General features: G+C 38.0%; 1 protein-coding gene across 1 annotated transcript in view; it reads right to left on the bottom strand.

Moving 5' to 3' along the window:
* Positions 1–10,577, bottom strand: part of LOC107571452 (NACHT, LRR and PYD domains-containing protein 3-like) — a 13,211-nt gene extending 2,634 nt beyond the window's left edge. Inside the window, exons 1-7 of the mRNA XM_016257777.1 lie at positions 10,528–10,577; positions 10,002–10,071; positions 8,321–8,531; positions 6,107–7,868; positions 2,985–3,158; positions 1,289–1,462; positions 638–811 (exon numbers count right to left, since the gene is read on the bottom strand). Of these exons, the coding sequence (XP_016113263.1) occupies positions 638–811; positions 1,289–1,462; positions 2,985–3,158; positions 6,107–7,868; positions 8,321–8,531; positions 10,002–10,071; positions 10,528–10,577 (2,615 nt within the window). The remainder of the gene's footprint in view (positions 1–637; positions 812–1,288; positions 1,463–2,984; positions 3,159–6,106; positions 7,869–8,320; positions 8,532–10,001; positions 10,072–10,527) is intronic.
* Between the last annotated feature and the right edge of the window lie 302 nt (positions 10,578–10,879).

Raw genomic sequence — 10,879 nt, 5'->3', positions numbered from 1 at the left:
TAATTAAGTGTGAAAATAACCGAAGGATATAGTCAAACCAAAAATTATTCAGAGACCAGATATAATTTTTTATATTTTTTTACTAGCGGGTGCAGGACACTATAGTTAATTTATGTAAGTGAGGATAGCAAAATAAAGTAAACTGTTTATAAACAAATTATACCCAAAAATTCTTCATACAGTGGACAATCAGTAAAACTGATACAAATTTGGGACCAAAAATTATTCAGACCGAGTCTGGGAAAAAACATTGAGGTTCAGGTTTGCATGAAGCTGGGTGACAGCATGCCCAGGAGACTACAGGCTGTCATTAAGGCTAAAGGTTGCACGACTAAGTATTGATAGTTGTGTAAATACTGTCATACTAACAGCTGTCTAATTTTTGGTTAACCAACTAACATTATACATACTCTTTTGGTTTCTGTACCCAATATTTAAAAAATGTACAAATGCAATAAAAATATTGGTATGGGTACTCGGTATCGGCAAGTACCAAAAATAAAAGTATCAGTATCGGGCGAGTACTGGAAAAAGTGGTATCGGTGTATCCCTAATTTTAAATCATCTATATTATATAAGCAAAACTAGAATGATGAGTAAAAGGAAATAGCTTTAAAAATATGCTAAAATAACTCACTGTAATGTCTCCAGTTTACAGTGTGGATCCTGCAGTAGATCAGAGAGCAGCTTCACTCCTGAGTCTCCTAGTTTATTATAGCTTAGATCCAGTTCTCTCAGGTGTGACGGGTTTGATTTCAGAGCTGATGTCAGAGCAGCACAACCTTCCTCTCCAATACTACAGTTACACATCCTGAGGAAAGAATATATTTATATATATAAAAAAGTTGTGTTATGATGGGCACATTTGGTGTGAGTTTGAACTCTCAGGAGGTCCTGAGTGGCAGATTGGCATATTGTGTGGCAAAGGATTGAAAGAGCAGAGAACAGTATGGCCTTTTTCAGTGTGGCATTCTTCAATAACAATTAGAGTGTGTGTAGGTTTATGTAAGTGCATTTATTTATGAGCATGTAGTGTAACCTATGTTTTTAGAATGGTTGAAAATGATAGAAAGCTCATAACTTGCTCTTAGTCCATTTGGCTCATAATTCCTATTACAAGCTGACAATTTCCTATTACAAGAATCTACAATTTCAAATTGCTATTACAAGAATCAACAATTTCCACATGCTAATAGGCAAAGGCTGAGCTTTCTTAAAAATTATATTACAAAAGAACATAACAATGAAGCTAAATATATTCACTTGTGTTGTAATCGATATTACTCACCCTAGTTTTTTCAGTTGACAGAGTGGATCCTGCAGTAGATCAGAAAGCAGCTTCATTCCTGATTGTCCTGGATAGTTATCATTCAAATCTAGTTCTCTCAGGTGTGAGGGGTTTGATCTCAGAGCTGAAGCCAGAACAGAACAACCTTCCTCTCCAAAACTACAGTTACACAGCCTGTGGTGAAAAGGAGAAAAACTCACATATTTATCATATTGATCTTTTTGAGTACAATACATATTGTGTGATGTTTTGTGTGTATGTGTGTGTTTGTGTGTGTGTGTGTTTTCAATATTTTTAATTCATTTATATGTATGCATATATTTAATTTATATATTTTATTAAAACTTTACTATGTGACTTTAAACCTCCTCTCAGAACTAGATTGAATGGACCAGAGCTGTTGCAGGATGCAATTTTATTGACTATTGAAGATAAAAGGAGCCAGCACTGAACACAGATATTACATTCACTAGGACACGATTCATTTCCGATGTCTGTGCTTGCATTAATCCCTAAACTAAAAGAATCCCACTGTTGATCACTGTAAGTGACACCGTTTTGAATGGCAGCGATATTTAAAACTAATAATGATAATCTATATAATTCACATTGGGTGCTTCTTTGATTTGAATGCACCCCTAGATGTGGATTATCATATATGTACCATGATCACTTGCCAGCACAGACAAGTTAAAGCTGTTATTTGTTTATTTTTAGTTTGTTGTTGTCATTATTATTATTGATTAGTTAAAGATATTTGTTATTATTCTTAGTTGTTGGATAATGTCTGCAGAGTGCAGTGTGACTATAGATAGTCATTAATATACAGATACAGGCTTTATTCAAATTAATGGCTTTCATTACCTATTTCATCTACGGGTTGTGTGATGAGAATTCTGAAGTTAAATAAAATAGCGCAGTAAGAATACTTTTATTTGTACGAATGAAATTGCAAGAGAAAGAGATTATATATAAAATTTCTGCCACAATGAAATAAGCTGTGAGTTCCTGTCCAAGTGCAGAAGAACATGAAGAAAAGCCATCTCATCTGCAAACATGTCGGCCTCACGTTGTGGTGGCTTGGAATTCCAAGGGGAATCAGACGTACTGTATGTGTTTATATGTAAGTCAGATGTCCAGATACCTGATATTTTTCTGATTTAAAGCCACATTTGTAAGTGCTTCAGAACAGACACAAAAATCTTGTGCTGATTTTTTACATGTATGCAACAATATATGATCTCTGTCAGATTTGAGTAAAAAAAAAAATAATCCGATTTTTTTTTTTTTGTAAGTACAGCTCTACTTGGATGCCAAAGTGGTTTCATGGGTTGAATACATTTTTCCGTTCAGTAATCTAACAATGTGTGAACTATATAAATGCACTTATGGAATGCTGCCTAGATAATCAAATCTGAAGACCTGATCTGAATACTGAGATCCAGTGACTGCGACATATTTCTGCTTCTTTCCATAATAATGTGTGCATTGTTTTTGCATACTTTATAACTGATGATCAAACACACAGACTTTTCAGATATTTTCATGTAGCGACAGAAACAATTTTCATTTAATACTTTATCTACTGCTTAATACAGTGCTTGTGTGACATGCATTAGCAAACAGGAGTACAGGTATATCTAATACAGTGAACACTGAGTGTATTCTCTTTTAAAATGGTTTCATTATTTCTTACTGTAATGTCTTCAGTTTACACTGAGGACTCATTAGTCCAGCTGAGAGCAGCTTCACTCCTGAATCCAGCAAATTGTTGTAACTCAGGTTCAGCTCATTCAGATTTGAGCTATTTGAGTTGAGAACTGAGGCCAGAGCTGAACAGCTTTTCTCCATGAGATTGCAGCGTCTCAGACTGGAAATTATAACATAGGCATCTTGTGTTATTTTACTTATGTAAGTGTAAACAGTATAAAATGTTAGTATATAAATTGTAAACAGTAAAAAAAGTTAACAATATAAAATTGTAAAATATTAAGTAAACTATCACAGTTTGACTCAGTTACTTACAAATTTAAACCCATTCTATTTTCCATTTTCAAAAAGATTAAATATTTCTTTCACTCTTGATATTTTATCTATGAACACTATTGGTGTGATAAATGTTTTAGTTGATTTTTAAAACATTTTGTAAAAAGCAAAAACAGGTTGTGTTTTGATTTGTCATTGAATTAATGTATGACTGATGAAAGGTGTCATCTGAATCAGCAGATTCAGATTTGATATCTAATATTTAAAACAATTAAAAAAACTTCTACCAAATTGTAAAAAAAACATTATCTTACAAAAGACCATTATCAATTAATGCAACTCATCCCATTTACTTCAACTGGACCCATAAAGATTGCACACAATGGGAGTGTATAAGGTAAATTGGACAATTGTGAAAGTGTTTAATATGCACATAGCACTATAGCAGTATTTAAAAAAATAAGTACAAAATTAAGTTAAAATTTGAGTTACAAAAAATGCATGCACAAAGCTTAAACTGATGGACATGTTTTATTGTTACAGCTTAATTTTAACTCAATTTAGAATTGTGTATGTTTCTGGAAATGTATCTTGGCCAGTGGTTCTTAATTCTGGTCCTGAGGACCCCCTGATCTGCACATTTTGCATGTTTTCCTTATCCAACACACCTGACTGAGATTATCAGCTTGCTAGGAGAGAGCTCCATGAACTGAACTGACCCTGCGTCCCAATGTTTATACTATCCATCCTAAATAGTATGTGAGATTAGAATAAGTGTGTCCCAAAGCATAGTATGTTAGCATAGGATTTGGTTCAGAACTACAAACACGAATAAAAAGCTTTAAAAAACATGGCAGATGTGCACAATCGACTGTTAAGTAGAGAGGTTTAGGTAAAGGGGTTTGAGTTACTAATAATCAACATTTGATCTGGTAAAAATATTTAATGTTTCCTGTGTCATATTTCATCTGCAAAAACGTGAGTGAACTTTTATAAATATCCATTTGGTCGTTAACTTTTAAATGCATCATTATGCAAAAAATATGAGCAGAGTGCTCCGCATGAATGACTTTCGGCTGGCAGATCTACGTTCTACTTCTTTTCTCTCCGATATGGTAGGAAGTTAAATGAAATGAAATGTGGAGGATGTTAATTGTGACAAGATGATTGACAGGCCAGTTTACAGTAACAGGGTGTGTGTAACTATGCGACAGAGCAGTCCATTAAAGATGCAATTGTATGATGTCATAGTACGTCCCAAAGCTTGCGCACTCTTCTACTACACACTCAAAAGTGTGTACTTTTTCTTCACCAAAAGAGTACATAGTTTAAGGGTGTAGTATAAGTAGGCACATTGGGATGCAGCATGAGTGTGTCAGATAAGGGAGACATACAAAATGTGCAGAGCGGGGGTCCCCAGGACCAGGATTAAGAACCACTGGTCTTGGCCATTTGTAAAACTTCATTATTATCACTGCAGTACAATATTCAACACTGTAAAATACTCACTCAGCTTTTGTAGATGCTTTTATTACTGGCAGCAGACTCAGAAGACATTCCTCTGATTTATGATATTTACGCAGTTTAAAGTCATCCAGCTTCTCTTCTGAGGTCAGCAGCACAAACACCAGAGCTGACCACTGAGAAGGAGACAGTTTAACCGCAGAGAGTTGACTGTCACCAGTTGTGCTCAGGTATATTTGGACTTCCTGCACTAGAGAATCATCATTCAGTTCATTCAGACAGTGGAACAGATTGATGGATTTCTCTGAAGAGGAATTCTCCCTGATCTTCATCTTAATGTACTCAACTATTTCCTGTTCACTGCGAGATCCGATTCTTGTCTTTTTCAGTAGACCTCGTAAGAGAGTGTGATTGGACTCCAGTGAGAGACCCAAAAGGAATCTAAGGAAAAGATCAAGGTGACCATTTTCACTCTGTAAGGCCTTGTCCACTTCACTCTTAAGTGAATCAGTCAAAGATGATCTGAACATGCTAACAAATCCTGTTTGTTTAAAAAAGCAAAGAAACACATATAAAGCAGCAAGAAACTCCTGGATGCTCAGATGTACAAAGCTGTACACCTTCCCTAGGTACAGCCCAAACTCCTCTCTGAAGATTTGGGTACAAACTCCTGAATACACTGATGCATCTCTGACATCAATGCCACACTTTCTCAGGTCTTCCTCATAGAAGACCAGGTTCCCTTTTTCCAGCTGTTGAAAAGCCAGTTTTCCCAGTGACAGGATATTACTTCTGGCCTGTTTAAGATTAACGTCACATTTCCCATCGTACTTCAGGGATTTCAGTTTGAGCTGAAAGATCAGGAAGTGTGTGAACATTTGAGTGAGAGTCTTGGGGATCTCTGCACTCTCTGCTTCACTCAATATTCTCTCCAGAACAGTAGCTGAAATCCAGCAGAAGACTGGGATGTGACACATGATGTGCAGGCTTCTTGATATGTGGAGGATGTTAATTGTGACAAGATGATTGACAGGCCAGTTTACAGTAACAGGGTGTGTGTAACTATGCGACAGAGCAGTCCATTAAAGATGCAATTGTATGATGTCATAGTACGTCCCAAAGCTTGCGCACTCTTCTACTACACACTCAAAAGTGTGTACTTTTTCTTCACCAAAAGAGTACATAGTTTAAGGGTGTAGTATAAGTAGGCACATTGGGATGCAGCATGAGTGTGTCAGATAAGGGAGACATACAAAATGTGCAGAGCGGGGGTCCCCAGGACCAGGATTAAGAACCACTGGTCTTGGCCATTTGTAAAACTTCATTATTATCACTGCAGTACAATATTCAACACTGTAAAATACTCACTCAGCTTTTGTAGATGCTTTTATTACTGGCAGCAGACTCAGAAGACATTCCTCTGATTTATGATATTTACGCAGTTTAAAGTCATCCAGCTTCTCTTCTGAGGTCAGCAGCACAAACACCAGAGCTGACCACTGAGAAGGAGACAGTTTAACCGCAGAGAGTTGACTGTCACCAGTTGTGCTCAGGTATATTTGGACTTCCTGCACTAGAGAATCATCATTCAGTTCATTCAGACAGTGGAACAGATTGATGGATTTCTCTGAAGAGGAATTCTCCCTGATCTTCATCTTAATGTACTCAACTATTTCCTGTTCACTGCGAGATCCGATTCTTGTCTTTTTCAGTAGACCTCGTAAGAGAGTGTGATTGGACTCCAGTGAGAGACCCAAAAGGAATCTAAGGAAAAGATCAAGGTGACCATTTTCACTCTGTAAGGCCTTGTCCACTTCACTCTTAAGTGAATCAGTCAAAGATGATCTGAACATGCTAACAAATCCTGTTTGTTTAAAAAAGCAAAGAAACACATATAAAGCAGCAAGAAACTCCTGGATGCTCAGATGTACAAAGCTGTACACCTTCCCTAGGTACAGCCCAAACTCCTCTCTGAAGATTTGGGTACAAACTCCTGAATACACTGATGCATCTCTGACATCAATGCCACACTTTCTCAGGTCTTCCTCATAGAAGACCAGGTTCCCTTTTTCCAGCTGTTGAAAAGCCAGTTTTCCCAGTGACAGGATATTACTTCTGGCCTGTTTAAGATTAACGTCACATTTCCCATCGTACTTCAGGGATTTCAGTTTGAGCTGAAAGATCAGGAAGTGTGTGAACATTTGAGTGAGAGTCTTGGGGATCTCTGCACTCTCTGCTTCACTCAATATTCTCTCCAGAACAGTAGCTGAAATCCAGCAGAAGACTGGGATGTGACACATGATGTGCAGGCTTCTTGATGATTTGATGTGTGCAATGATTTTACTGGCTAGACTCTGATCATTTATCTTCTTCCTGAAATACTCATCCTTCTGAGGATCATTGAACCCTCGTACATCTGTGACCTGGTCAACACATTCAGGAGGGATCTGACTGGCGGCTGCTGGTCGAGAGGTGATCCAGAAGAGAGCAGAAGGAAGCAGATTCCCCTTGATGAGGTTTGTCAGCAGCCCATCCAATGAGGCTGATTCTGTCACATCACATAAAATATCATTGTTCTGAAAATCCAGAGGGAGTCGACACTCATCCAGGCCATCAAAGATAAACAGGACTGTGAAGTCATCAATGTTTGATGAGCTCAATTTATTTGTATGTGTGAAAAAATGATGAATCAGGTTAATCAAACTGAGATTGCTCTCCTTTATTAAATTCAGCTCTCTAAAAGGAAGTGGGAAAATGAAGTGGAGATCCTGATTTGCTTTTCCTTCAGTCCAGTCCAGAACGAACTTCTGCACTGAAACTGTTTTTCCAATTCCAGCAACTCCTTTAGTCAGCACAGTTCTGATGGATTTGTTTTGTCTAGGTAAAGGCTTAAATATGTCATTGCATTTGATTGGTCTTTCCTGTGTCTCTGGTCTCCTGGATTGTGTCTCAATCTGTCTCACCTCATGTTCATTACTGACCTCTCCACTCCCTCCCTCTGTGATGTACAGCTCTGTGTAGATCTCATGCAGAGATGTGGAGATGCCTTGATTTGATATTCCTTCATGAATTCTCTGAAATTTCTCCTTTAGTCTGGATTTGTGTTGCTTCACATAAAAAGGGGCAAGTCCTAAGGAGCAGAGGAAAATGGGAATCAAAATAAATGAGTTATTCACAAACAACAAATAAATGCATGGATCAAATCATAATTTCCATGTAATATGTAAAGTGTCAGTGGATTGTACTACAATGTACTTAAATGCTTAAACAATACAGCTAAATGTCTAAGAAAAATGATAAAACACCTGATTTTACTGTTTAGACTCTCCTCTTATCAACAGCTATGTATAAACAGCTTGTCAGTGGATTGTACTACAATGTACTTAAATGCTTAAACAATACAGCTAAATGTCTAAGAAAAATGATTAAAACACCTGATTTTACTGTTTAGACTCTCCTCTTATCAACAGCTATGTATAAACAGCTGCTGTATTTCATTCATAGTTGCCAATTCTTTAAATCCTAAAATCTCCCAAATGATTTGTATGTTTACGTCATGGTAATATGACTCAGAGCTCTTACTGGTCTGTAGTATGTTAACAAGGTTTGTCTTGTTCATCCTCCTCAGGACATTCAGGGTGATCTGCAGAAGCCCCTGTCTGACTCTGCTTTCACCTTCATCCACCTCCTCCTTCTCCTCTCTCTCAGAGCATGCGGAGTAATCTGGGCTCAGAGCTCCTTTGATCCTCTTCAGCTCTTTCTTTGTCAGAAAGATTATTTTGTGTTCAAGCTCCTGAAATTGGTGTTGACAGAGAGCATTCAATCAACAAACTTCTGTAAAGCCTCAAACAGCAGAATCTACAGTTACGACATTTATGAGCCAGAAGATATCAATAAGGTGCTTCGATCCTTTCATGCATCCTCGAGGCACAGCCGACCACAGGTGTCATACATAAACTGACTAGATGTTGTTGACAATACTCTGTCTCATAATAGGGAGACCAAGACCCAAAAGATCCATGTAAAGAAAATTACAATTGCATCTTTGCTGAACCCAACAATTCAAAATGTCCCAATGCTAGTTTAAATAAGTACCTGGGCCTCTGTCTGCTGGACTCAGATGCTTTGCTTTTTGGTTGTTGCTTTTTAAGGGTAGTCATGGTCTAATGGTTAGAGAGTCAGACTTATAACCCGAGGATGATGGGTTCAAGTTTTAGTACCAGTAGGAATTGTAGGTCGGAGGAGTGAGTGAACAGCGCTCTCTTCAACCCTCAATACCACAACTGATGTGCCCTTGAGCAAGGCACCGAATCCCCAATTGCTCCCTGGGTGCCGCAGCAAATATGGCTACCCATTGCTCTGGGTGTGGGTTCACTACTGTGTGTGCACTTGGATGGGTTAAATGCAGAGCAAAAAATCTGAGTATGGGACACCATACTTGGCCACACGTCACGTCACTTGTAAAAAAAATTCTCCATCCACTATGGAAAAAACAGGATTTACTGAACAAAAGAGCAGTGTAGTACTCTAAAGAGCCGATGGAACATACCTACCTTGTAGGGATGGCTCGATACCACAATTTTGGCTTCAGTACAATACCAGAATCCAATACCTCAGTATCAACATTAAACCGATACCACAGTTGACAAATAAGCAGCATCAAATAAGCCAGGGTTTAACAAATTCAAACTTTCAGAGAAAATAAATCAGTATCATGGATAGCTCTGTCCATAAGGAAGCTCATTTTGCTTTCTAGAAATTTACAAAAGGCAGCAGGATACAGAGGACAATGAATACACAATAAACGTATTCAGGGGGGTCCAAACTCGGTGCTGGAGGGCCGGTGTCCTGCAGAGTTTAGCTCCAACTCGCCTCAACACACCTGCCTGGAAGTTTCTAGTATGCCTAGTAAAACCTTGATTAGCTGGTTCAGATGTGTTTCATTTGGGTTGGAGCTGAACTCTGCAGGACAGTGGCCATCCAGGAGCAGGATTGGACACCCCTGAACAGATTAGTGTTCTAGGTCAGTGGTTCTCAACCCTGTTATTGGAGACCCCCAACACTGCACATTTGACATATCTCCTTAATCAAACACACCTGCTTCAGGACATCAGCTCATTAGTAGAGACTCCAAAACCTGAAATGGGTGTGTCAGACAAAGGAGACATGCAAAATGTGCAGTGTTGGGGGGCTATAGTAACGTGGTTGAAAACCACTGTTCTATGATATTCGGATAGAGAGACATACACAAAAACACTCCAACCTTAAAAATCGAGTCCAACTGCTTCTGTCCAGTGGAGTTTGATTCTGACAGTGATTCATCCTGTTGGTCTCTGTTGGTTGTTGAAATAAGTTTAACAACATAAGTTTAAGAACAACCATATTTGTATTTAGGGTAAATAAATGGAAATATTTGATAATTTAGTTGTTATAACACAACCACGAACCTACTTAATCATCTAATTCAGGGTGTCAAATCCTGCTCCTGGAAGGGAACTCCAACCTTCCTGGATGTTTCAAGAAATTGTAAGGTCCTTAATTAGTTGGTTCAGGTGTATTAAATAATTACATATACACATTTGGCAGACAATTTTATCCAAAGTGCTTTACATTGCATTCTAGAAATACATTTGATCAGTTCATGTATTCCCTGGGAATAATGCTAGCGTTGCTAGCACCATGCTCAACTCTTTGAACTACTGCAATGGTATTAGGGGTGACGCTAACTTCTACAGGAAGGCGGACCCCTAGGAGCAGGATTGGATCACCCTGCCCTAAACTGTCCTCACCTCAGATCAACAGGAGAGTCTGTCTCATTTATTTCAGGTGGGTCGCCCATTGATGCTTCACTCTTCATAGACAAACAGCTGTGTTCAGGAGGTCTTCCCTGAATCAGACTAACACACATACACAGTTTAAAAATGTTCTTCACAAGTTCTACAGGTAAAGGGGAAAAACAGGCCATAATGAGGTTTTTTAGATAAAATTCTAACCTGAATAATCATTGTAACTTATATTAATACATAATTTTATGTACGATCGCTGTATTCAATTTTACTTTGCAGTATACTTGCAATTTATATGTACTGTATATACTGCCTGGCCAAAAAAATAATAAATAAAATAAAATAAAAAATTAAA

This window comes from Sinocyclocheilus grahami, unplaced genomic scaffold (assembly GCF_001515645.1).
Source record: "Sinocyclocheilus grahami isolate Dianchi unplaced genomic scaffold, SAMN03320097.WGS_v1.1 scaffold1597.1, whole genome shotgun sequence".
Lineage (NCBI taxonomy): Eukaryota > Metazoa > Chordata > Actinopteri > Cypriniformes > Cyprinidae > Sinocyclocheilus > Sinocyclocheilus grahami.
Note: the sequence above shows the minus strand (reverse complement) of the source record. Positions and strands in the feature narration are given on the sequence as shown.